This window comes from Xyrauchen texanus, chromosome 36, assembly GCF_025860055.1.
Source record: "Xyrauchen texanus isolate HMW12.3.18 chromosome 36, RBS_HiC_50CHRs, whole genome shotgun sequence".
Classification (NCBI taxonomy): domain Eukaryota; kingdom Metazoa; phylum Chordata; class Actinopteri; order Cypriniformes; family Catostomidae; genus Xyrauchen; species Xyrauchen texanus.
In genome coordinates, this window is record NC_068311.1 from 12,970,819 (window position 1) to 12,998,788 (window position 27,970).

General features: G+C 40.4%; 1 protein-coding gene across 3 annotated transcripts; it reads left to right on the forward strand.

Annotated features, from left to right (window-relative positions):
• Window positions 1–944: 944 nt before the first annotated feature.
• LOC127629850 (cytochrome P450 2M1-like) lies at window positions 945–27,970 on the forward strand. Of its 3 annotated transcripts, XM_052107128.1 has the most exons (12): window positions 945–1,163; window positions 4,737–4,798; window positions 13,846–13,916; window positions 19,185–19,298; window positions 20,907–21,069; window positions 21,603–21,752; window positions 22,162–22,322; window positions 23,262–23,438; window positions 24,091–24,232; window positions 24,323–24,510; window positions 25,859–26,000; window positions 26,274–27,970. In XM_052107128.1, exons 5-12 carry the CDS (start codon window positions 20,997–20,999, stop codon window positions 26,456–26,458), a joined length of 1,218 nt encoding a protein of 405 aa, XP_051963088.1. In that variant the 5' UTR covers window positions 945–1,163; window positions 4,737–4,798; window positions 13,846–13,916; window positions 19,185–19,298; window positions 20,907–20,996; the 3' UTR covers window positions 26,459–27,970. The 3 variants fall into 3 exon arrangements, with proteins under 3 accessions (XP_051963088.1, XP_051963089.1, XP_051963087.1); XM_052107129.1 differs by lacking the exons at window positions 13,846–13,916; window positions 19,185–19,298; XM_052107127.1 differs by lacking the exons at window positions 945–1,163; window positions 4,737–4,798; window positions 13,846–13,916 and having other exon boundaries at window positions 16,235–19,298.

A 27,970-nucleotide genomic window follows, 5' to 3' on the forward strand; every position in this document is an offset into this window, starting at 1 on the left:
GATACTGAGGACCAGTTGGTCTCCATATAAACAATGATTTCAGTCTTTAACATTTGTTGGAAATCAGGATTTTGCAACAGGGATACATTAAAGCGCCAGCTATATGATGTTTTTTTCTACATATGTGGCAACATCTCTAAATTCACCAGGGCGTGATCTGAGACTAAGAAGTTTCCAATTGAGCAATCAACAATAGATGAAATGAGGGACTGAAAGTCACCAAATATCTGCAAGACCGAGCTATCGCACACTCATAACACATGAACGAATGGTCAAAACACATCATTGTTTTGCGAATAAATCATTTCCATCACCTTAATGCAAATTTGAACTAATACGAAACTCTAGAAAATCCACCTCCTCCTAGCACATAACATTTTAAGCGAATATAAAAAGTTTATTCGCATATCAAGCGTTTCCATTCAGGATTTCTTATGCGCAATTTCAAAATGCACATAAAAATTGTTGGATGGAAACCCACATTATATTTCTTTATTGTTCATTGTTAAACACAACTCATTCACTCAGAATCTCACATTTCTCCCTCACAATGACTCGTTATGGAGCCATAATTCATGTATTCTTCAAAAAGAATATATTAGAAATAAGCATAACCTAATAATGTACTTAAAAAATTATTAAATTAATCGAAACTCATTAACTATAATTTGATTACAAGAATTTTAAATATAATGCACTAGTTACACTACTTTTTGATTTAAAAGTAATTAGGTCACAGTAACTAACTACTGTACTTTTTAACTGAGCACAATGATCTTTAAACTGGAGTGGGAGTTGCTGTGGCCAGCCATGCGTCCTTTGCTGTCTGGCACATGATGTAGTTGGCAGTGGCATTGTTTAGCAACACAGATAAGATGGGAGTATGGAAATGCATCTGGAACAAGAGCTAGATCTGACACAGGAACTATTCACCAATGCAGCATAACATATTTTCATTTTCATATGTATATCACTACATTGAATCCATTACAGTTAATGTCTTTGCTTAGTAAGAAGTATGGCTCAGTTGTAAACATCTGGTAAACACTATGTGGTGATTATCTCTGAATATCAAGCTCTGAAGGACACAATGATTGGTCTTGGTGAAGAATTCAGTGGCAGAGCCAACTATCCCCTGATTGTGAAAGCAACTCTTGGATATGGTGAGTTCACTTTATGCTGACTTTAAGTTGGTTAAAGATTTTTGGTATTTTAGTGTTCTTGGTGAATTAGAAGGTTTACGGATAGTCATTATTTATTAGAATGGAATACCTTCACCCTTGACTGGAACAGAACATGTAGTTTATTTGACATAAATAGACAAGAAACATTCTGAAAGGCCCCAATATACTGCCGTAGAAGTTCTCATTCATTCTACTTTAAGGTGTAAAAATAAATTATTAACAGCCAAGCAATACTATACTCTTTCCGAATATTCATACTCCCACAATACCCTTGTGGGAGGCATTTAGAGAAGCATTTAAATTTGAGGACATTTCATGTAAAACTTTAACTAATGTGACATTAAAATGTGTTATCAACAGTACTGGGTAGTTATGGATTACATGTACGTTTAGATCTTTATTAATCCCCATGGGCATTATTAAATCTGGATTAATAAATCTGTGGATTAATAAATCTGGATTATGTAATCAGAGTACACATATCTAGTACTTGTAATTGGATTACATTTTTAAATACTCATGAGACTACAGTTACTTTTTATAGATTACATGATTAAATAATAACAAGGCAACAAAGGCAAGGCAATAAATAGTCAATCATTTATTGATCATTTTCATATCAATATCCTCATATTCCTCCCCTGAAGCACAATGGCCTCACAGATGAACATTTTGAGCATGTGCTCCTTTTATGTTACAATTGTAAGATATGCACCTCATATAAGGAATAGGTGATGAACTATTACTTAGTAGTAAATGTTAAAATTGTCAGAGTTTTGGGCTGTTAGCTTTGACCTAGCAATGTCATTCCTGTTGATTTCACGTTAATTACTATTTGTTCATGTTTCTATAATAATGTTTCTATTGTTTTATGCACTTAAAATGAACTAGATATGCTTTAATTTGTATTCTGCTCATTTAGAATATTCTTGCCTTGCCTGTTCTTGCTGTTCAAAAGATAATATCTTGCACCTTAGCTTTGGAATAGGCGATGGACTATCAGTAAGCAATAAGGGTTACAAGTATTTCAGTGTTTTTAGATCAAAGCTTTGATCTAGTCAACGTCATTGCTGTTGACTTTATGGTCATTCATTTTTGTTCATTTTATGATAGTTTTATTTTGATTATATGGGATAGTTCACCCAGAAAAAAAATTCTCTAACCGTTTTCTCAATTCTAAACTCTTGATTTTTGAACACTGTCAGAAATCAAGATATGATCTTCAGACAGTAAATTCTTACTTCTTTATCCTGAACAGCCCTCTGGGACAGGTATCGTACTGAATAATTGTTTTGAATTTTTTATGTATATTTCATATTCAATATCAATTATCAATATTCATATACATTTACATAAATATTTGTTTTCTCCAATAGTTTGAAAGTACACCTAGCCGTAAATTTTGAAATATTTTTGGTAATTGCATACAAAGTAAAAAAAATCAGTTTTCATCATATTTGTGCAATAGATGTTTGGTAAACAAGTAAACACAATAAAACCACACTGACATTCAATAAAGACAAGGGTCAACTACATAAAGAATGTTAGAATATAAGTTTGAGGTTTCCTTTAATGTTTATATATATATATATATACTTACTAACAATATTCTATATTCAGCCTTTTTCCTGACAACCAGGATGCCCATTTTAACATCACTCTTTGCTTGTGAGACAACAAAATTTCATAGTATAATTTTCATTGATATATTTTAATGGCCTTTATCATCATAAAGTATAGCCTTTTTATTTAGTTTCAGACCTTAAGAGAGAACCCTCTACTTTCAATCAATGTACAGTATATTGTATCACTGAGGTCCCATAGTTTTATATTACTTTCTTCTGGAGGAGAAAGACAAACCTGACACAGAATATTATTTAGAAAACTTGGTATCACTGATATGGAATATGTTCAGTGCCGGAACAGAAACCACCTCATCCCCACTCAGACACGCTCTGCTTCTGATGATGAAGCACCCAGATATGCAAGGTGAGGGTCTTTGCTGTTCAATGATAGACAAGCAGAAGGTAAAATCTAGTGGGTTTTTTCATGATGATTTGTACAGAGCGCATTCAGCGTGAACTTGAATTGAATTGATACCTCAGTGGTTGTGTTTAAAGGGCAAAGGCATTTGATATTTGAATGATTTTGCAAGAATTATAATGCTTTATACAGGGAAGCGTGCATGTCCTGGTGAGGCTCTGGCCCGGATAGAAATTTTCTTTTTCTTCCCTTTCCTCCTGCAACACTTCACCTTCAAAGCCACAGTGCCATCTGAGGAGCTCGAAACAACCCCAACCAACTGCAGCTTTGTCCGCCTGCCCCTTACATATGAGTGCTATGCCATTTCAAGGGCATAGAGGGAAAAATTCCCAGGCAAAAATTAAGGACAGACATTTGAGGATGAGAGTTTGTACATACAGAGAAAGACAAGCAGAGAAAGAGAGTGACAGAGAGTTAAATATTTAAGGTCAATCACACTCAATCTCTGACGTAAATTGTAAATGCAAATGCTAAATACATTACACATCCTATACTTGAATATATATCATATACATTCAATATATCATCCAACCTCTGATATTTGATATAAATTACAAATATGAGACATAAAATAAGCTATATAAACAAATGTAGCTGCTAATTTAAGCAGGCAAATTTACACACATTATTTATGTCTGTATCAGCACAACAACAACAGGTAAACACATTATATACTTAGAACTACTCATTAAGTGGATGAAGAAAATAGATATATTTATGATATTGATTACAGTTTTTATGCACAACACACATTGTGAATATGCCACTTACACACAGGTAGAAGGATGTGATACACTATTCATCATTTGGAATCATCTCTAGATGGTCAACTAAAATTAACATGAAGAGAGGAAACCACCAATAAAAAAAACATATTTCTGCCTTTGGCACTCAGCACATGTAACATTAACCAGAAAGATGAAGGATGAATAGACAATAACAGTTGAAACAACAATGCAAAACTTCTAAACAGAAAATAAGCCTTTTATAGCGGGATCAAACAGCTGCAACAGGTCATAGGTCAAGAAAATCAGCTATATTCCTCTACGACACTACTGTCGATTTACTGACAGATGAAGAAGCACATACCGCCACCTATACTGTATACTGTTCAATTAATATTTAGCAATCTAATATAAGCTGTGTGGCACAGAAATTAGGACTCGTCTTCACTCTAAAATAACTTAAACAGGGTAACCACATTTTTAAAGTCTCAAAGCATGTGTTTGTGTGTGTGACTGAGTGACCAATTATTTTGTTTCCATCTTCTGCACATTTGAGATCTTCAGTGGCTATGTGATGAGATCCAGCTTATGACACTTGGGACAATTGTGGGACTCATACACAACTAAGGTGCAAATGATTATTGATGCTCAAGAAGGCAACACAAGAAGATTCAAGGGGTGCAAACCTTTAAACAGGATGATGTTTAAATAAGAGTACATTTTATGTTATGTAGCTTTTGAAGAGCAGTACTACATAAAAAATATAATCTTTTATCTCTTATAGGCTAGTTGCATACTGTGAAGCTTTTCCACTAAGGAAGACACGAAACAGCGTTGACTTCAAAGGTAGGGTTCTTTTTAATTTTACTTATCAATCAGTCACTATATACAGTGTAACTTTTCTCTGTGTTGGCGTCGGGTTCTCTCTCCCTGAGGCTCGGTTGCTGCTGCTTTTTATCCCGCTCTCCTCACACTACTGCAATTAGACACAGGTGTTAGACATAATTTAGCTCAGGTGTGAGCGCCCTTACCACTTTTCTCTCCCGGACGGGCGCTTGACCACGCCCCCGCTGCCACATACCCCCACCGCCCGACTCAGGCCGGGCGTCATCCGGCCTGCCTACCACTCCCCCATTTCTGGAGAGGAAGTCCGCAGCAGCCATCTGCACCCCGGTCTGTGGATCACCTTGAACTTAAAAGGCTGGAGTGCCAGATACCAACGGGTGATCCGGGCGTTAGTATCTTTCATGCGGTGGAGCCACTGCAGTGGGGCATGATCCGAGCAGAGGGTGAAGGCCCGCCCCAGCAGGTAGTATCGGAGGGTGAGGACCGCCCACTTGATGGCCAGACACTCCTTCTCTACGGTGCTGTACTTAGTCTCCCTCAGGGAGAGCTTCCGGCTAATGTACAGCACCGGGCGCTCCTCTCCCTCCACCACCTGCGAGAGTATGGCCCCCAGCCCTCTGTCTGAAGCGTCCGTCTGTAATACAAAGGGGAGAGAGAAGTTAGGTGTATGCAACAGCGGCCCCCCACAAAGTGCAGCTTTAATCTGAGTAAACGCCTGTTGGCACTGCTCTGACCATTGGACCGGGTCTGGAGCCCCCTTTTTAGTGAGGTCAGTCAGCGGGCTGGTGATATCCGAATAATTAGGCACAAACCGTCTGTAATAGCCAGCCAGCCCCAGGAACTGCCTCACCCCCTTTTTGGTCTTAGGTCTAGGGCAAGTCGCAATCGCCGCGGTCTTATCAATTTGGGGACGCACCTGGCCATGACCCAAGTGGAACCCCAGATACCGTACCTCCACACTCAATCACGCACTTCTTAGGGTTTGCTGTGAGCCCCGCCCGCCGCAGCGATCTCAGGACGGCCCTCAGATGTTGCATGTGCCGCTGCCAATCATTGCTATAAATGATAATATCATCTAAATAGGCAGCGGCGTACGCGGTGTGCGGTCTGAGGATCCGATCCATGAGTCGCTGAAACGTGGCGGAGCCCCAAACAAACCGAAAGGAAGCGTCACAAATTGGTGTAATCCAAACGGCGTAGTGAAGGCTGTTTTCTCACGGGACATTGGTGTCAAGGGGATCTGCCAATAACCCTTTGTTAAATCCAAGGTCGAATAAAATCGAGCAGAACCTAACCGATCGAGCAGTTCATCAACACGGGGCATTGGGTACAGCGTCAAATTTAGACACCGCGTTGACTTTTCTGTAATCCACACAGAATCGAACAGACCCATCACTCTTGGGAACAAGAACAACCGGGCTGGACCAATCACTGTGGGATTCCTCTATTACGCCCATATCAAGCATCGCATCTAATTCCTCCCGTACTATTTTCTTTTTATGTTCGGGTAAGCGATAGGGACGGCAACGCACCACCGCGCCCGGCTCGGTCTCGATGTGGTGCTGTATGATGTTTGTACGGCCCGGTAGAGGGGAAAACACATCCGCAAATTCCTTTTGTAATTCGGAAACCTCTGTGAGTTGCCGCAGTGAGAGTTGGTCTCCACAAGTAACCGGAGTGTTAAAATTGTAGTTTTTGTTTACCTCCGGTCCGAGCTCCGCCCTCTCCGGAACTACTGTGGCCAACGTCACAGAGGCCGCCTCCTCCCTCCATAATTTCAGGAGGTTGAGGTGATAAATTTGACGTGCGCCCCCTCTATCGGTACGTATAACTTCATAATCGAGATCCCCTACTCGTCGTGTGACCTCAAAGGGTCCTTGCCACTTGGCGAGTAATTTAGAGCTCGATGTTGGGAGTAATACAAGTACCTTATCTCCCGGTGCAAATTCCCGTAGCCGCGCACCCCTGTCATACAGCCGGCGTTGGCGTTCTTGAGCTTGGAGCAAATTCTCCTGTGTTAATCGCCCCAGTGTGTGGAGTTTTGCTCTAAGATCGAGAACGAACTTAGAGAACTCCTCCCACGCTTCGCGGATGACGTCAACGACACCGCGGGGGCGTCGCCCGTACAGCAGCTCAAACGGGGAGAACCCTGTGGAGGCTTGTGGGACCTCTCGTACTGCAAACAACAGGGGGTCTAGCCACTTATCCCAATTTCTAGCGTCATCGTGTACGCAATTTACTGAATCATGTTCTTGAGCGTTTTATTAAATCGTTCCACTAGGCCATCAGTCTGTGGATGGTAAACGCTAGTGCTGAATCGATTTAATGCCCAAGAGCTCGTAAAGTTCGCGGAGTGTTCGTGACATAAAAGTCGTGCCTTGATCGGTGAGGATTTCTTTCGAATCCCCACCGGAGATTATCTTGAAGAGTGCCCCTGCAACACTACGTGCGGAGATGTTGCTCAGAGGCACTGCTTCCGGATATCGCGTCGCGTAATCCACTAGGACTAACACGAAGCGATGTCCGCGTGCTGACCGTTCTAATGGCCCGACGAGGTCCATCCCAATTCTTTCGAAGGGGACCTCGATTAATGGTAGAGGGCGCAATGGCGCTTTTGGGGTGACCGGTGGGTTTACCAGCTGACATTCACGGCACGCCGCACACCACCTGCGGACGTCACCGTCAATGCCCGGCCAATAGAAACAGGCTATTAGACGGAGAAGTGTTTTCCGTTCCCCTAGGTGACCGGCCATAGGATTATAGTGAGCCGCCTGGAAAACCATTTCCCGGCGGCTCCGTGGAATCAATAACTGCGTTAATTCCTCCTTTGTTTGAGCGTCCTGCGTCACTCTGTATAACCGATCTTTAATAAGCGAAAAATACGGATATGAAACGGCGACACCCGGCCGGAGTTGTTGACCATCGATTACTCTCACTTGGTCAAAAGCGTGCTTAAGGGTTTCATCCCGCGACTGCTCCAAGGGAAGTCCCCTCCAGGAATTCCGGAGAGGAGGGCGACAACCTCGCCCCTTCCCTCGTCATTCGAGCAGCCGAGGACGGCCCCGGCTCCGCCTCCCCCGCCAAAGCATCGCACATCACACATCCCTTCACTTTCATGCAGGACCCATCCGCACAAACTCCCTCCAATAACTTTCTAAAATTCGGCCAATCAGTACCCAAAATTAGCGGATGGGTGAGGTGGGAACTAACCGCTGCCTCCACACTATGTTTTTCCCCCCCCCGGAATTTGATCGCCAAAGTCACCACGGGATAGTTGTGAAAAGCCCCATGCACACACCTCACCCTCACCAGTTTAGCTGAGCCCAGAGCCCCGGGTTGAACCAAGCGTTGGTGGATGGTGGTCTGATTACAGCCGGTATCCAACAAAGCTTGGTATGTACCCCCCTGGATCCTTACCGGAATCCGGTACGCTCCAGCCCGATCGGGGGCAGCCTGCGGGACATCGGAGACCCGCACCACCGTCCCTATTTCCATCAGCGGACACTGATCCCGGAAGTGGTCCGGGTCGCCGCACCTCCAGCAGACCGGCCCAGGCGCCACGGCCGCACCCGTGCTGGCGGGAGCCCCCACCTGAGGAGGAGAGCGGCTGAAGGACGAGTACGGGGTAGGCGGGTTCTCCCACGGTCGGGAAGTTGGTCTCACGAACCCTCCACGCCTGCGCGGGGCAGTAACGGACCCTGGGGAGAGAGCAGAGCGAGAGGGAAGAGGGGAGGGGAAAAACACAGGGGAGGGCACAGGGGAAGGAGAGAGAGAGAGAGAGAGGGCTCATCCGCCCTTGGAATCGCCGCCATGTGGTCCTCCGCGAGTTGTACGGCTTCCTCCAGCGACGCCGGGCGGTGGCACTGGACCCACTCCGCCGTTTTCTTGGGCAAACGCTGAACAAGCTGCTCCAGCACCACCTGATCGACCAGTCCCTCGACACCGCGGTCCCCCCGCAAGCAGCCACCTCCGACAGGCATCACGGAGGCGCTGGGCGAACGCGAACGGGTGGTCGATCTTATCCAGCTTCATAGCCCGGAAGAGCTGGCGATTTCCTTCCGGGCTCCGACCAACCCGTTGCAGGATGGCTCTCCTCAGGTCTGCATAAGCCAGGAGGCTTGTTGCCGGCAGTTTTTGCGCCGCGAGTTGTGCTTCCCCGGACAAGAGAGGGACTAGACGGGCTGCCCACTGGTCTTGGGGCCACCCCCAAATTTCCGCCGTACGTTCAAACAAATCGATGAACACCTCTGGATCATCTGCCGGCCCCATCTTCTGTAACGCGGGTGGGGGTAATGTGGCGCAGGTGTCCGGGGTCGCGGCTGCGGCTGGAGCGGCCTCCTGGGTGAGGAGGCTCCGGATGACGAGCCGGTCCTCTGCTTGAGCCCGCATGATCTCGAAGAACCGACGATCCTGGTCTTGCCGGAGCTCAAGCAGGGACTGTTGGTGGCCCTGATGGAGTGTAGCGAGGGACTGGAGGACTTCCGCCAGCTGGGAGGACTCTATGGGGCGACTCTGTTCCATAATTTGTAGAAAATTTTCTAGGTCCCGGGTTTTGGCACCAGCGTGAAGCTTTTCCACTAAGGAAGACTTCAAAGGTAGGGTTCTTTTTAATTTTACTTATCAATCAGTCACTATATACAGTGTAACTTTTCTCTGTGTTGGCGTCGGGTTCTCTCTCCCTGAGGCTCGGTTGCTGCTGCTTTTTATCCCGCTCTCCTCACACTACTGCAATTAGACACAGGTGTTAGACATAATTTAGCTCAGGTGTGAGCGCCCTTACCGCTTTTCTCTCCCGGACGGGCGCTTGACCACGCCCCCGCTGCCACACATACATTCTCATTGGGGTGTGGAAACTTATGAAAACAAAAGTGGTATGCAAACTTCTGCTCTTAACTGTACACTGTAAAAACAATGTCTTTAGTTTTAACGGTAAAAGACTGTAAAATGCTACAGAAATAAACATTAATTAACAAGTATTAACTGTAAAATACACAGTAAACTTAAAAAATATATATTTTTAAAGAAAATGCATTAGTTTTTACCATAATAAAATTTTTTAGATGTAAAATATATGATTTTCCTGTATAATTATTGGCAAAATGTACATGTACTTTTTACAGTAAATGATTGTTAAAATTACAGTAAAAAAATAATTGGGCATTCCCAAAATTCCCTGCATGACATTGAGGTGTTCTGTTTTATATTTGATGTAGTTTAGTTAATGTATACTGCATTGTTTAAATTTCACATGTTACCCTGATGGTGTTTAGTGTTTGTGAGCGCTGTCTCTACATGATTATTGCTCCAGGAAGAGCCACTATTGGTGAACTACTTGCCATCATGTGCTCTTCTGCAATTTATATGGTACCTCTAAGTGAAAAGCAGATTTTTAAAGTTTCAGAAGATTAATATCAAGTTTATGATGTTTTTTGCTGTAAATGTAACATATTTATTTTCTTTACATTGCCATCATGGTCATGTAAATTACAACAGATTTAAACTGTAAAATGTACCGGTTGTTCTGAGAAATGAGAAAACAATCCCTCATACAACATTTAATGCCATGACCTTATGTATTTAAGAATTGGTGCTTCGATTTAAGATATTATGGCCTTTATTTGCGGAAGGGCGAATTAAGATCTTTAAGACCTGCGGAAAACCCTGTTTAATAAAATTCTTAAATTCTACTTTTGTTTTTAAATTTAATGCTTTAGCTTATGAGTGAATATTATTTATGATTATTTGTTATTTTTTACAATGTGTACTCATGTACTTATCCTAAAGTAGAAAACCTTGCCATATTTATTCGATAATTTAAATGAATTTCACTAGATAAAATAAGTACATTTAACTTCACTTTTTTGAAGCTGTTATTCCCAGCATATTGAATAATTAATTAGCTTGTACAGTTTAGTTTATTTACACAATTTTTTTATGTTGATCTGGCAAAATTGCCAGTTTAATTTAATGTTCTAGTAAAATGTTCATTTAAATTTTACTTATCTTACTTAAACACCATGGACACTAAATTTGTAAGTAAAAGTAACTGGAATGGTTAGGTTAAATTTAGTCTCTTACTTCATCAATAAATGAAGTAGATTTAACTTTTAATTTTACTTAAAATTTATATAATTAAAAACTAAAGTAAAGTAATTTTTTTTCAGTGTGGATAGATTAAATGTAATGGGAGGTAAAAATAACAAAATACGATAGACCTACACTAAATAATTATAATAAAATAATATAAAATTCAGCAGCTTGGTAAGTTTGAAGCAAGACGTTCTTGAAGAAAATCATGGAATACTCAGAAGCAAAACAGCGATGTATGAGATTATTCTTGTGGTGGACAACATACACTAAACCTGTACTTGAATAAAAGTACAGCTGCCCTATAAAATATATATTACTCCAGTAAAAGTAAAATTACTCATTTTAAATTTCTACATGAGTAAAAGTACTTACTTTTGAATCTACTAAAGTATTAAAAGTAAAAGTACTGGTGTATTAGGGCTAACATTAAATATACACTCACTGACCACTTTATTAGGAGCATATGGACACCCAAATATTCATGCGATTAATTAATGAGCCAATCGTGTGGCAGCAGTACAATGCATCCAATCATCCAAATACAGGTCAGGAGCTTCAGTTAATGTTCACATTAACCATCAGAATGGGGAAAATTTGGACCATAGTGATTATGACCGTGGCATGGTTTTTGACACCAGACTGGCTGGCTTGAGTATTTCTGTATCTGCTGATCTTCTGGGATTTTCAAACAACAGTCTCTAGAGTTTACTCAGAATGGTGAGCCTTAAATTTCGGTTCTTGGCTGACAGAAGTGGAACCTGGCGTAGTCTTCTGCTGTTGTACCCCATCCACCTCAAGGTTCGATGTGTTGTGCATTCTGAGATACGATTCTGCTGAATACAATTATATAGAGTGGTTATCTGAGTTACCGTTGCGTTTCTGTCAGCTCGAACCAGTCTGGCCATTCTCTGTTGACCTCTCTCATCAACAAGGCATTCCTGTTCGCAGAACTGCTGCTCACTGGGTGTTTTTTATTTTTGGCAGCATTCAGAGTAAACTCTAGAGGCTGTTGTGTGGGAGAATTCTAGCAGATCAATAGTTAAAGAAATATTCAAACCAGCCCATGTGGCACTATCAATCATCATCATCAACATCACTGAGATCACATTTTTCCCCCATTCTGAACATTAACTGAAGCTCTTGACCAGTATCTCCATGATTTTATGCATTGCACTGCTGCCACACCATTGGCTGATTAGATAATCACATGAATGTGTTGGTGTACATAATAAAGTTGTCGGTGAGTGTATGTTTGAAATTAAATTCGCTATCTTGTGTGTGTAAACATGGGGAAACTGCAATCTATTACAAATGAAGTTCCACTATCACAAGTGTTAGGAATCAGTGTAATAATCACAGTTGTAATAACAATAATAACAATTTTCAGAAATTATAAAGGAATAGTTAAAAAAAATAAAAAATTTACTCACCCTCAATGTTATTTCAAACCTGCATGCTGTTATTTATAACGGTGGAACACAGAAGTAGAATTTTGAAGAATCTTCACATAAAAGATAGTCAAATATAAGATCTTTTCCATTCAAAAACAATTTTGGGAGTTTGAGAGCCTCTAGTCACTATGAACTGTCATTGTGTGGAAAATGCGAATGTGTAAATATTCTTTTTAAAATTATCCTGTGCCCTGGAAAAAGAAATAGCATACAGATTTGGAACGGCATGTGGGTAAGTAATTTTTGGTTGAGATATTCCTATTAAAGTTCACTTCAATAGCTGTTTTGTTTAGGTGCCACATTTTGGCACTTTTGGTCTTAACATATTTACAGTGTATTGTACATATATCTCTTGTATGCAAAAGCGTGAATGAATCTGTATACAAGTGTCGGTATTTGTATATGTATTCTGAAAACATAGTATATAAACAAAAAAAAAAAAAACTGCCCACACAGGAGGCAAAATAGTACTGTAATTTCAGAAAGACATAAAAGAACTAGGAAAACCTAGTTCCTGCTGCACCATACTGCTGCAGTTCATGTTTAAACAAAGCTGCACATTCTTTTGTTGAAAAATGTGTGCGTCTGAAAAGGAGTCCATCTGTTCTAAACAGCCTCTAAAGCAGCTTAAGCCGGTAAGGCAGTATTCACCCTCAGATATAATTTACACAATGCTGGGAAGGACTTTAAAATGTCAACTTTGCATGCAAGGCATCCCTGTAACTGCCTGGCACTTTCCTGAGTCTATATTTGTTTCATACTTGCAAAGAAGTCTTCTTTTTCAGTAGTGTTGGACGTAATCTCTCCTTCCAAATGGGCTCTGATGTAGTTCTGACTTGAAATGTAATGATACTTAATTGCTACTAATCAATGAAAACTTTTTTGCAAACATATGCATTTTCCATATTAAAATGGTAAAAGGGCAAGGTGGAGGCAGAAACCGGCAGCACAGTCAACATAAACTTTAATGAATAAAATAAACTTAAAACAACATATAGACGCGCGCGCACGCACACACGCACGCACACAGGACACATTTGTCTCTCTCTCTCGAACTGGTGTCTCCGGCTCTCTTTTATCTGTCTCTCCTGCTGATTAGTTGACTCAACACCCTCATGGCCCCGGCCACGCCCTCCTCCTTGTCACACTCCTCCCCTGTCTGATTCAGGCCAGGGCACCATCCGGACTGCCCCCCCCATCTCTAGAAGTAGGACGCTGCCCTTCCGGCCATTCTGCCAGCCGATGATCCACCCTGCCTCCTGGGCACCTGGGGAGAGACAGGAGAGATATATTATGTTATGGGAAGAGACACTCTTTTCAGATAATTCCATTTTGATAATTCATTCTGGGCATGGACGTTTCCAGAATGAATTACGTTGTACACACCTGAAAGACTAATGAAGTTGTTCTCGTGTAGTACACTCACCTCCAAACCAGATACCACATTATTAACCATCGTCTTTTCTTGATTTATGGTTCGCAGTAAAATGTTGGTTCTTTTTGCAGTCATGCCAAGTTGATTCATGACAGCTGTGGTGCAGAATGTGGCAGAACTGCCAGGATCCAGAAATGCATAAGTTTGTATTACTTTGTTTCCTTTGCTTACTTTCACAGGCACAATTGCTAATACACTTTCCTGTTCACCAGCCCCAATATGACCACAAGTGTTTGACGAGACTGCTTGTTTGTCACAGTCAGGGTGTTGTTTCCTGTTATTCCCAGTTATTGTTCCTTTGTCTGCTTTTCTTATGTGTAGTACTGTGGGGTGGTTTTGATTGTAGATTGTACAGGTTTGGCGTTTTGTGCAGGTCTTACTCATGTGACCTTGAACTTGACACCCAAACATATTCAAACATATTGAGTGGTGGTGGCGTAGTTGGCTAAAGCACATAACTGTTAATCAGAAGGTCGCTGGTTTGATCCCCACGGCCACCACCATTGTGTCCTTGAGCAAGGCACTTAACTCCAGGTTGCTCTGGGGGGGATTGTCCTTGCAATAAATTCACTGTAAGTCGCTTTATATAAAAGTGTCTGCCAAATGTAAATGTATTCCTTTTTCCTTAATGAATTGGAGTTTATTTATGTGTGGTTTCATTTCTAAATGAGGACACATATCCAATAAATGCTCATTTGAACAAAATAAGCAGACAGGCACCTTGGAGTTCATAATTTCGCTTTGTGGACTTTCAGTGAATTTCATTACACTGTCCACACTGGTAGCAACGCTGCTAGAGGATTTTGGCTTAAAAGATTTTACAGCAGACTTAGGGTCAGTTATGTTTCGGCTTGTAAGATCTTGTATATTATTAAACACTGGGATTTTCAATGAACCTGACTAGGTCACAAAATCTGGCCATGTAATTTCCTCTGTCTTGTAGGTCGGAGACGTAACTGTTAATATTCAATAACTTCAATGTTACACATTGTAGTATCGCTTTTCGGTTTTGCACTTTGCAGATCAATGTAATTTGTCCAGCTCCGACGGAGGCTTGTTTTGATGTAAACGAGGTTGTAGCTCGTTGTCTACATTACTGCGGTTTGAAATGGGTGTTGTTTGTGTTTTAAGAACGTTTCGCGTATGAGTTATTGATCCAGGAATTTCGAATCTGTGAATATATGTCCAACTTTACCGAACTTACTGGCCGAGGCAGTTTGTTCAATACACTCTATGGCGCAGCATGTGTAAGATTAATTATGCATGCTTTGTTTGACAAAAATTATTCCACTTGTGCTTCTAAATTAAGTTTGAACCCACTTCAAAGGAATTCCTTCAAATAATTTTCATTCAGCTTGTTGATGACTTGAACTACAATATTAAACTTTACATACCGCACCATGCTCCGACATCTTCAGCGTTTAGTCCTCTCTCTTGCACTCAGTCCAAGATAATCCAAATAATTCAAAATCCGACTGTTTCAAGAGCCTGGTCTTTAGACTATTGTAGAGACCATCCTTAAACAAATTGTCCATTTGGTCACTCCTTGGGTCTGCTGAGTGATTTAGACTCTTCCTTTGTTTATAATCCATTGTCCACAAGGTTTATGTTGAATTCCATGCTGTTTATTAATTTCTTGAAGCAACAAATTGAATTGAAAGAAAAATGCAATGTTTGCCAAACAACAAATTAAACAAATATCCAGCACACAAACAAAGGTGAAGGTCTAAAGACTGTGTGCTCCCAGCAGGCCACCACTCAACAAGCAACACCTGGGCTTTTAAGGCATCACCTCTCCTGAAGAGGGCACACAACTAAAGAAATACAAGTAAATACAAAAATAATAATAAATGGCTCCTACAGCTATTTCTCAGTAACTATAAGCTTTTGACTCAAAAGTACAATTAGACAAATGTGGGTTGCCCTTCTGTCACACATTGACATTGTGTCGATGTAGTGACACTGCGGTCGCTCTTGGGAGCCCCAAACACCTCTGATCTTTGAGAAAAGGCCAATGAGAATTAGCGAGTGGAATTTGCATGCCACCAGCTGGCTGCAACCACTCATTCAGGTTTTTTCTTTGGAGCAGAGCAGTTGTGTGTCAGTGAGCTGAATTCCACTTCCAGTCCATTCACCTCTTAACAAATAAGGGTATGCTGTTGGATGTATGCCACATTCCAGTGGCTTTCTCTCCTTCTGCACGATCAGTGTAGAGTGGCGCTTCGACAGCGCTAAAAGTGTATATTTTTTCTATTAGAGCAAAATATATTGATGTGGACGTCTTTTTAAGAAGCCTTTCCATCTTTGTATAGATCGTGGATGCAGTTGTTATCTCTCCTCCTCCTCCTATGGCCACGGGCGCTGCCTCACGTGTCTGGGCAGTGATCACGTTGAGGCAGCGTTTGTGGAAGGTTCATGTTCTCATTGCGAGAACATCAACATGGCAACAATGCGGTCGTGGCTTTCCTCCTTCCGTGGGAAAGCCGCTCCAGCCATGCCGTGCCTTCTACCTATGAGTATGAGGCGCTGTCTTGCTGGGTAAATCCCCACGGACCTCCCATTCCCAGCATGCTTGTTTTCCCCCATTGAGTTCCGAGATGAGACCAGCTCACCTCACTACCAGCTTAACTTCTCTTTCAGGGCTCTCGAGCTGGATGAGCCCTTGATCGCTGCAGGAGAATGCGCTGGCGATGTCAGACACAGAGGACTCGACTGGGCTGCCACCTTCAGGTCTGCCCGCCCAGTCTGAAGCTGACGCAGAGCTGACCACCATGCTTGCCCGGGTCGCCTACAAGTGCCGCTGGACAGGCCGCCTCCACCCTGCATGCCATGGCCCTCCTGCAAGTCCACCAGGCCTAGGCACTGAAAGAACTGCAAGTGGGTAGTCCTGATCCCAATATGATGCAGGAGCTGTGCTCAGCGACCGCCCTCGCCCTCCGGGTGACGAAGGTCATGGCGCGAGCACTCGAGCACCTTGGTGGTCCAGGAGCGCCACCTATGGCTGAATCTGGTCGAGATGAGGGACGCTGACAAGGTTCGCTTTCTCAACATGCCTATCTCCCAGATTGGCCTATTCTGCTACACTGTCGGAACTTTGCCCAATAGTTCTCGGCAGTGAAGAAGCAGACGGAGCAATGCAGCACATCTTGCCCCAGCATGGTTCAAGATCCCGTACCCCGTCTGCTCGCCGAGGTCCCCCTGCGGCGGTGAAAGCCCAGGTGGCTCCGCCACAGCCCGAGCCCAGTCCTCGGACCAGCGTATAGCCCCCCGCAGGAAGCTGACGCCCCCCCGCCTCACGGCATGGCACTAGGACCCAGAAGGCACCTAAACATCCCTGAGATGGATGACCCAGGGAGGAAGATGTCCGCTGGAACCCTGGAGCTGGTGTTGAGACAACTCCGTCCCCTGGTGGAGGGCCAGGAGGCAAATCTTATGTTTCCTTTTGTTTTGTGTTCACCGCACCCAAACGGGCTGCGGTACCCACATTTTCAAGAGCAGTTTCCTCAATCCTTGGGTCACATCGTCGGTGTTTACGACTGCCATTTTCAGGTTGGCCCAGAAGGGCCTTCTCCTAAGTCTCTGCCGGGTACGCGGAGCAAGGTAAGTGCTATCCGTAGCCATATCACCCTGCAGCTATTGCCTGGTTGCCCACTAAAGCTAAGCAGGGTTGAGCTTGGCCAGTACCTGGATGGGAGACCTCCTGGGGAAAACCAAGCTTGCTGCTGGAAGTGGTATTAGGGAGGCCAGCAGGGGGTGCTCACCCTACGGTCTGTGTGGGTCCTAATGCCCCAGTATAGTGACAGGGACACTATACTGTAAAAAAGCACTGTCTTTCGGATGGGATGTTAAACTGAGGTCCTGACTCTCTGTGGTCATTAAAAATCCCTAGGGCACTTCTAGGGCACCTAAGAGTAGGGGTTTAACCCCGGTGTCCTAGCCAAATTCCCCCCATTGGCCCCTATCTATCATGGCCTCCTAATAATCTCCATCCCTAAATTGGCTACATCACTCTACCATCTCCTCTCCACCAAGTGCGTGCGTGCGTGCGTGCGTGCGTGCGTGCGTGCGTGCGTGCGTGCGTTCTGGTGCACTATGGCTGCCGTTGCATCATCCAGGTGGATCCTGCAAACTGGTGGTGGTTGAGGAGATTCCCCCTATACTATGTAAAGCGCTTTGAGTGCCTAGAAAAGCGCTATATAAATGTAAATTGTTGTTGTTGTTGCTTCGAGGTTCCCCTCAGCGCAGCCACCTCAGGATGAAGCGAGGCTCCTCGACGTGGCGTTTCCTGCTCTCCCCGCTGCGACGCCCCACCCCCAGGTATTTCAGACGCGATTGTCCCCTTAGCCCCTCACCCTACTCGGGTTGATGCATATGAGACCGCTTCAGACTCGAGTCCTGAGATGGGCATGGCACCATGGTGCACATTGCGTGGCCATCACGCCGGTCTGCTGCCACATGTTCAGCCCTTGGACAGACATCGGCATACTGCTAATCAATTAAAACACCTGGTAACATCACACACATTTGTTTTAGGGGCACCAAGGTCAACAAAAGTATCACACTCTCTTTTTTATGTTATTTGCACTGAAGCTGATGCAATTAATAAATATTTATTACCATAAGAGCACATTTTCCTTTGGTTCTGCACCATCCCGTGAGTGAGAGCGATCTCCAAAGCAGCCACGGGATGCCGCCTAAAGTGGAACATGTGACACCAGTGGACTGACAAAATGTAGACATGTATTAAAGATTTCTGCCAAATACATTCTTTTTTTTATAGGCAGTGATCATTTACTTAATTTACTGAAGATACAAATACATTTTTGGAATTTCATATAATCCAGTCAAAATCCTCTTGGCTCAAAAATGTAAGAGGGCACGTCATCCCCTCAATCTGAATGGGCGTAATGCCTGGCAGTAAGTGTCCCCAAACTTAACCACAAACATGGATGTTAACATTGGCAAGCAACCATATGTAAACAATAGTTTGCAAAATTGCCAAAACACTTAGTGATGCACATGCACTGGCATCTACCAGCCTTAACGTAGACAAAATTTGGGCAATGATTGGTCAACCAATAAATAATGGAGCAAAAGAGGCATTCCACAAATAAGCAATACGTACAGTGACAGCTTATACTACTACATCTGTAAAATTAATCAATCATTGTAAAAAAAAAATACTTTTCAGTGGTCTTAGTGGGCTTGGCTTAAATATGCTATAAAAGGTGTCACAAGTGTAAGCACCTGTTAGAAGCAGCAGACTTCAAAGAGTGTAGCCTACCTTACACCATCCTAATTGTTGCCAGGACAGTCTTGGGAAATTTGCAAGATGGATATATTATTGGCATTAAAGACAAATATACTATCAGTTGTAATGGCTGTCTTGGTGCTGTTTTTGCTGTGGAAGAGTCGAGGAAAGCAGCGGAGTTTCGGACGTCTGCCTCCAGGACCCACTCCTAGACCACTGCTGGGGAATTTTTTTCAATTTGATATAAAGGAACCCTACAAGTATTACCTAGAGGTTAGTATTCACTGCTTACAGGTTTCTGTTTGTTCTTGTATGACTGTTGCCAGGGCTTACAAGGATGTGCGCATTTGTGACAATTACTTGCGCAGGTAGATTACAACTAGTTGAGAATTCCAAAGTAGAAATACAAAAGAAAAGATATTCATATACTTCTTTTCACAGTTTTGCACATCTTTGGTGTGATTCCCTTTATAAATGCACTACAAACAAAATGTGTTTAAAGGAATATATATTTAAATCAAGGATGTTTTGATGAGTTGCACTTCTACAATTCTTAAACTTCTTAATCAAATTTCATTTGTCAACATGCCTTAATCTATCTTCATGAACAACCTTGAACTTTCCACATCGAGTCATACTGAACAGGTTTTCTGCAAACATTGAATGTATGATCTACGTAGTTAGCCTGTTGTTAGTAGTTGCAGAGATTACATGTGCATTATTAGAGTTGTTGTTTATGGTACAGTATGAACTGTACATCTCACACTCTCTTTTCCACTTCATACTCCTATGGGGAAACCTTAAGGTGTTAAGGATATATTTGTTTACCAAAAGGTTTGATGACTTAATCAAAGGTTGAGGTTTTGAAGAACTGTTTTAATTTCTCTCACTGCTTTTTGAACTGCATCTTTTTCATTTTGGGGGTTTCAGGTTAATTTGCGATACTATTATACCATTGGTGTGCCGTTACTAGGTGAGCGTGATCATTTTGGGACTTGTGAACCCCCCAGAGATTACAGAAGTACACAAGAGGGCTGAATACAAAGAAAACAAATGCTGCTTTTACTGCTGTTGCTAAAAGATGAATTGCGCTGAAGATTAATCACTCTCTCATTTACTGACTATAGTGCATAATAACTCAGTGATATACAGTATTTCATATACTGTAGGGGAGACCAGGGCAAATTGTGACACTTTTTACTCCAGTGAATATATTTCTTAGGCTAGGTTTATTTTTGAAAGCCAATTTTTGAATAGACATATCCCAAAGTCTTGGCTACAAAAACCTTTAGGACATTTCAACCATTTTTACCCAGGAAAAACAGATACAGATCATAAAACACATGTTGACTTTTGGTGGCAGGGCATGTTGTCACACTACAGTATTAGGTTAAGTTGTCATAATGAAACTATCTATTTAACAGCCTGTTTTAGGCATTTAGACAAAATTCCAACATTAAAAAAATCATGAAACACACATCAATCTTTTTTTTTTTTGCCAAAAACAATTTACAACTTGCCATTACCTGACATTTATGGCACAATACCTTTGTTCTCCTGAGAGAACAACCTTTTGGTTAAAATACAAGCTACCTTTATTGCATGGTTGACTCTTGACTGACTGAATGTATGCATGATTTTATGGTTTACAGCTATCGCAAAAATATGATAAGGGGTTTTTAAATATGTTTAGGTTTAAACTGAACAAACAAAACCATTGATAGAGAAAGCACACATTTCTGTCATGTGACTTTTAGTTAATGTAGCCCCCTTGGAAATGGGAACTTTGGAGTAGCCTACATGTAATTTGAATAAACAGAGTTGAAACTGTATGGCATCAAAATGTCCCTTATAAACCCATGATAACTCTTCTATCCTTAGCTCAGTAAGAAGTATGGCTCTGTTGTTACCTTCTGGTTGGCAAACACTCCTGTGGTTATTATTTCTGGATATCAAGCGCTAAAGGACACCATGATTGGTCTCGGTGAAGAATTCAGTGGCAGGGCCTCCTATCCCCTGATTATGAGGTCCACTCTTGGATACGGTAAATTCACTTAATTCTGGTTTTAAGTTCCACTCTGTGTTAAATATTTTATACATAACTTGTAATTTGGTTACATTAACAATAAAATTATATTAAAAAAAATTATATGATTAATGCATTTCAATTTCATAACAATATTCCATAAAATTAATTTGAGTATTCTTGAAAAAAAGTTGTTTTAATTTAAATAAATTACCTTTTAATTCAATCAAATCTTAAAAACAGGCTAAAATATTTTTTTGAGTGAAATGGGTGATTTGACTTTTATATTATAAATGTTATTCACACAAAACTTTACAATATCGTTATAAAATAAAGTATTTAGAATACATATGTTGTTTGTCCCTGCGATGGACTGGCGACCTGTCCAGGGTGTCCCTCGCCTTTCGCCCAATGTTAGCTGGGATAGGCTCCAGCCCCCCGCGACCCTGTACACAGGATAAGCGGTTGACGATGGATGGATGGATGGATGGATGGATGTTGTTTGTTTGATAGAACATGAGAAATACTGATAACATTGTCTCTGTTCACAGGTGTGCTGTCCACTAGCGGACACCGATGGAGGGAGATGCGCAGGTTTTCTCTTATGACACTGAAGAACTTTGGAATGGGCCGCAGGAGCATTGAGGAAAAAGTCAGGGAGGAGGCTCAGAATCTTGTGAAAATGTTTAAAAAATCTGAAGGTAGAATTTTTTTTAATATATATATATATATCTGTTGAGAGTCCTGTGTTATATTTAGGAATATTAGCTAGAGTTTAACAACTTTAAACACAGGATGTAGGATAGTAAACACAAATAGCAGTACTGTGTCTAATGAACAACTAGCTTTGTCAACAACTTACTGGGTCTGTATACAAGAATAAGTACAATAGGTCAAGAAGCAAAATATATTTAATTGCACACCCTGTAGATCAAACTGTAAAGGTATATCTAAGGGATTAAATAAAATCCAGTTAAGCCAGTTTTCAGCACTTCTCTCATGTTACAGAGCATGGTGATTTAGTTTTTTTTTTTATAAAGCTCTAAACTCAAGATTTTAAGACACTGTCAGGAATGGGAACATGACCTTTGTGCTATTTTTCTCTCAAAGGCTCAACATTCAGCCCAGCAGACATGCTGTCTAATGCGGTGGCCAATGTGATCTGCAGCATTGTTTTTGGCCATAGGTTTGAATATGATGATCCACAGTTTCAGTTTCTCCTTCAGACAGTAAATTCTTACTTCTTTATCCTGAACAGCCCTCTTGGACAGGTAATGTTACCTAAAGAGTTTGTAATCTTAGTATAGTATTAAAACAAATAAATAAATAAATACATATACAAAAAATATATATAGGTAGTTGACGGATAAATTGTTCAAGCTTTTTTATTTTTCAATCAACGTCAGATTAGGTTATAATGTATATGAATGTGTAAGGGAAAGATTATTTTATGTGCTGTGACTGGAGACCATTTCTTTTTAGGGTTTCACCATTTTTAATCACATTTTTGCCTTGTTTAGTTTATTTATTAGAATCTTATTAAAATTAGATTTTTGAAAGTACAAATATTTCATGTAGTCTCATATTTAATGTAATATGAGGTCATAAAAATGGCATAAGTAAAAATCATAAAAGAATTAGCAAAATGCTGTTTAAAGGTGCACTCAGTATGTTTTTGTTCATATCCTCTTAGACTAACACTGACACCTAGTGGTGTGGATTCAGCATCATTGTAACACAAAAGCTTTCAGTTAAACATTCCATTATAGAAAATCACTATTCACAGTCAGCCATGGTTAATTTAATCTAGGAATGAAAGAGTCCAATAACAGAGGGATTACTGAAATTAAGCGAGTTGTATTCGACTGGTCATGTGGTCCTACAGTAACATGGCAGCCACCACGAGAGGACCCTTTCCATGTAGAATAAAACAGCTTTTGTAGGGGTACAGATAAGACTGGAATCTTCATCTCATTTGAGTCACTATAATTGTATACGTATGTTTTAAAATTGCAATTGATTTCTAGGAGCAAAACTTTTGTAATGAGGAAAAAATTAATGAGTGCACTTTTGATATATTTCATGCAAACTACCCAAATCATAATTTTCTATACATTATATTTATATTCGTTATATATTTGAATTGTATTCTGAGCCTCGATCTGCTGAAAATCTTGATGTTTCTTCTTTAACGGTTCTTATCTTTACAGATCTACAATGTGTTCCCTAGGCTAGTCAGTCTCTTCCCTGGTAAACACCATAAATTGTTTAAAGACCTTGAAGAGGCCAGAGAATACTGTAAACTTCAGGCAAATGCACGAATGAATAATGTGGATCCCTCATGCCCACAGGACTTTATTGAGGCATTTTTGCTAAAGATGGAGGAGGTAAATAATTGAAATAAGTATGTAAATAATCTAATCAAAGTCAATTTCTAATCTTAGTCATGGTGACCAGCCAGTGTTTCTTGGTGGGTCACGACAGCAGGTCTTTTCAGATAGGGTTGTGGATATGAAAAAAAAAAAGCTAAATGCAAACAATAAAATGCAAATAAACATATGACCATGGATAGGTAGTATAGCTAAATAACAGGCTTGTGAACTTTTAAAAGGCTTCCCATATTTTTGGGGCAATGCAGTTCATGGTAATATTAATACTTTTTATGTTTGGTTTTATATACGTTTTGTATGACACATTTTTGGTACTGTGTTACATGGCCACTTGATGTAAAATCTGGGTCAAAAAGGAATACCAATTGAGGCAACTCGGATGTATATGCTTCTTACACCCTCTGGTTGTGAAATAAAAGCATGTCACTAAAACATGCGTCTCTGAGATCACTTCCTGCTTTTAGGAGATTCAAAGGCAATTTGGATTAATCCATCTAAACAGACTCTTTCATTATAGATAGATATAGATTTTTTTTTGTCTATTTTTCTATTCAGAGCACTAGATGAGTCTTGCAGCTGAAGATAGTTCACTGTAGAGTATACTGAGAATGAGATGATAACTCTTTATACACATTGTTCATTTTTGCAGGAGAAAGACAAACCTGACACAGAATATTATTTAGAAAACTTGGTATCACTGATATGGAACATGTTCAGTGCCGGCACAGAAACCACCTCATCCACACTCAGACATGCTCTGCTTCTGATGATGAAGCACCCAGATATCCAAGGTGAGAGAAAACAAAGTTTTCTGGTTTGTGTCCAACCATGGACAAGCAGCAGGTAAAATCTAGTGGGTTTTTACTTGATGTTTTGTACAGAGCGCATTCAGCGTGAACTTGATGAGGTTGTAGGACAGGAACGTTGGCCCTCCATAGAAGACAGACAGAACATGCCATACACAGATGCTGTAATTCATGAGGTTCAGCGCACCATGGACCTCGCCCCCATTGCTGTACCACACAAGATGATGTGTGACACTGAATTCAATGGCTATGTCATTCCTGAGGTATTCGTTATTGTTTTTCTGTCTAGGCTACTTCACACTGCCCCAAAAAATTATAAAAATACTAACATTTCAAACATTATAAAGTTGGCTTTTGAGTTTAGAATGTTGTACAAGAAATCTGTCATTTTCCATTCTGCCCCAACAAACACCAACAGGGTTAACACAGAGTTATTCCAGCAAAACCCAACAATAGGATTTGGTGTTGTTTGGTGTTTGTTGGGGCGGTATGAGCCAGTGCAGTTACTTATCACATGTCTCTCTGGAATATGTGAATCTGATTGGTCAGTTGTGGCATTCTGCAATCAAATATTTTTGTATTACTGTATAATTGATCATTGTCCCAAACAACTAATTTCCTGTTTTAGTTCCATATGTCTCGTTTCACTCCATTTCTATTTCTTCTCACATAATAAAATAATTGTAATTTCAAATTAACATCAAAATCAATATTTCATGTTCATTTGTTTATTTATTCAGTAAATAGCTGTGTAATAATCAAAATAACTTAGTCACTGGCACAAAATAAACCTGATACAAGTGTGATACAAGGCCCCTCTGTGAACATTTTCCTTTACAGATTTACTAGGTGTTTATTTCAATAATTTCTTTGAAACACCTACTCAAAGTGATGTTGAGTTTTAAAGTTTCTCTCAAGAGGAGAGTGGTAGAAATTAAAGGGCTATTTCACCCAAAAATAAAAATTAGCTCATCATTACTTACCCTCATGTCATCCCAGATGTGTATGAATTTCTTTTTTCTGCAGAACACAAAGATTTTTAGAAGAATATCTCAGATCTGTTGGTCCTTACAATGCAAGAGAATAGTGCCCAGAATGCAGTCGTTAAATCCACATCTTCAGAAGGTATGGGTGAGAAACAGATCAAACTTTTAGTCCTTTTTTTACTATAAGTCTCCACATTCACTTTCATATGCATCCACATTTTGAAACTGAAAGTGGAGATTTATGATAAAAAAAAGGACAAACATATTGATCTGTTTCTCACCCATACCTATCATATCTCTTCTGAATATGTGGATTTAATTACTGGAGTGGTATGGATTATTTTATGTGGCCTTAATCTGATTTTTGGAGCTTCAAAGGTCTGGTCACCCTTTCTTTTTTTTATAGCTTAAATATTCTTCTAAAGTCAAAGACATCTATGATGGCATTCAGTAAATTAGATAATTTTAATTCTTAGGTGAACTATTCATTTTGTTTGGTTTATTGTTCACTCTTACTTATGCCATTATTTTATTGTTGACTAAACTTTTCTGTAAAGGACTCAAATTAAATGGATCTAAAATCAATCTTGAGTGTCTCTAAGGATAAAATAAATCTTTATTTTAGGGAACCATGGTTTTTCCACTGCTATCCTCTGTGCTGACTGACCCAAAACTGTGGAAGAACCCACATTGCTTTGACCCACAGAACTTCCTGGATGTAGATGGAAGATTCAAGAAGAATGATGCATTTGTTGTATTCGGCATGGGTAAATTTAGTTATTCATTGTGCATATTATATCACAATGCTACAAAAATACAGGACAAAGTGGTTGCTCTTTATATGGAGACTGAGGTCAACATATGCTAAATAGTACTTAAGAATAAATTCTCACTGTTTTAGTCATGCTATGACAAAAGAACTTGGTGAAATTAATAATTCCTCATTGATCACAGATAATAAAATGCATAATTCTTGGAGAAAGAATAATTTTAGATAGATTCTGCAAAATTACCTTGACTCCTGTCTTTTCATTATGCAGGGAAGCGTGCATGTCCTGGTGAGGCTCTGGCCCGGATAGAACTCTTCCTTTTTTTCACTTCCCTCCTCCAACACTTCACCTTCAAAGCCACAGTGCCACCCGAGGAGCTCGACACAACCCCAACCAACTGCAGCTTCGGCCGCCTGCCACGCACATACGAGTGCTACGCCATTTCCAGGGCATAGAGGGCGCAAGAGTCCACAATGTTTACATGTAATGATTAATCGTTAGTAAAGCAGTGTTCTTGAATGCCATCCAACACTGCTCATCTTGGACGTCATCCTAATCAAACACACCTGATTCAACTCATCAGCTTATTAAAAGGGCTTCATGACCTGAAATGGATCAGATAAGGGAGACATCTAAAATGTGCACAGTTGGGGGTGCTTCTGGAACATGGCTAGGAAACACTGGAGTAGAGAATAGACATTTTATATCATTCATATCATTCATAGCACATTTAATTTACCTGTTTCATGTGACGTCACTGTATGACCATGGCACAATTTTAGTGACCAAAATTCCATATGCCTTCATTGTGCTGCACTATGGGATATGGCAAAAGCATGACACATTTTTTTTTTCAATTTATAAGTCATGAAAAAGTTATACTGGTGTTTACTTAACATAGACAAAATGTAATTTTTCTTTCAATAAAGTTTTATCTTTTAAGTGACACAGCTTCATTTCGCCAAAGTCAAGCAGATGTGAAGGGGGAGAACACAGATAAAAACACTTGTGCTCATTTATTCAGGCATGTCAGTTATATATGCATTTGTCTATTATATTTATAACCAGGGTTGGGGAGTAACGAAATACATGTAATGGGAATATGTATTTAAAATATAAGTAACTGTATTCCACTACAGTTACATTTTAAATAATTGGTATTTAGAATACAGTTACATTCAAAATATTGATTACTGAAGAGATTACTTTGCATTTTATTGTCATTTGTTTCATTTAATATTTAGTCCTTTCAGATGGAAAACATTATAAATGATGAGATCCAAAGTCATTTGAACAGCAGTGAAACACTTTCTTATGATGTGTTACATTCATACGAGCAGACAGAGAAGTACGTTTGATGTAAGTTTGGAGCAGAAGAAATAGAAATAAATCTTGGGTGAATTGTCAGCTTTACCCTAAGCTAAAGTGCTATTTCTAGCCATTTTACATGCTTGCCAGGTACGATCATATTTTTTTTTTAGCAAGAAAATTCATGTTAGATCACAATTTCTTTTTTTCTAGTAAAACCTTTGATATTAGGGCAAAAATCGTATTCTTGATAATAATTGGTTTTTATTGTTTTCCTGTAAAAAAATAGAAAAATCCTTAAAACAAGATCAATTTTATATTTAGGTTTTTTGGAGAATGTATTTTTAACATGTGTATTTTTTTGTTGAAACAAGTGAAAAAAAAAAAAATCTACCAGTGCTGAAAAAGTAATCCAAAGTATTTAGAACGCATTACTGACCTTGTGTAATCTAACAAAATACATTAAAAATTACATTTTTCAGATAACTAAAAATAATCTGTAATCTGTAGTGGAAAAAATTTCAAAATGAACCCACCCAACCCTGTTTATAACATCATGGATTTGGATACATTTAAATTGGAAATGCACATAGGACAATGTTATTCATAACACCCAAACTGTAAAGGTATGCAATAATTGTAACACATAATGAATAAAA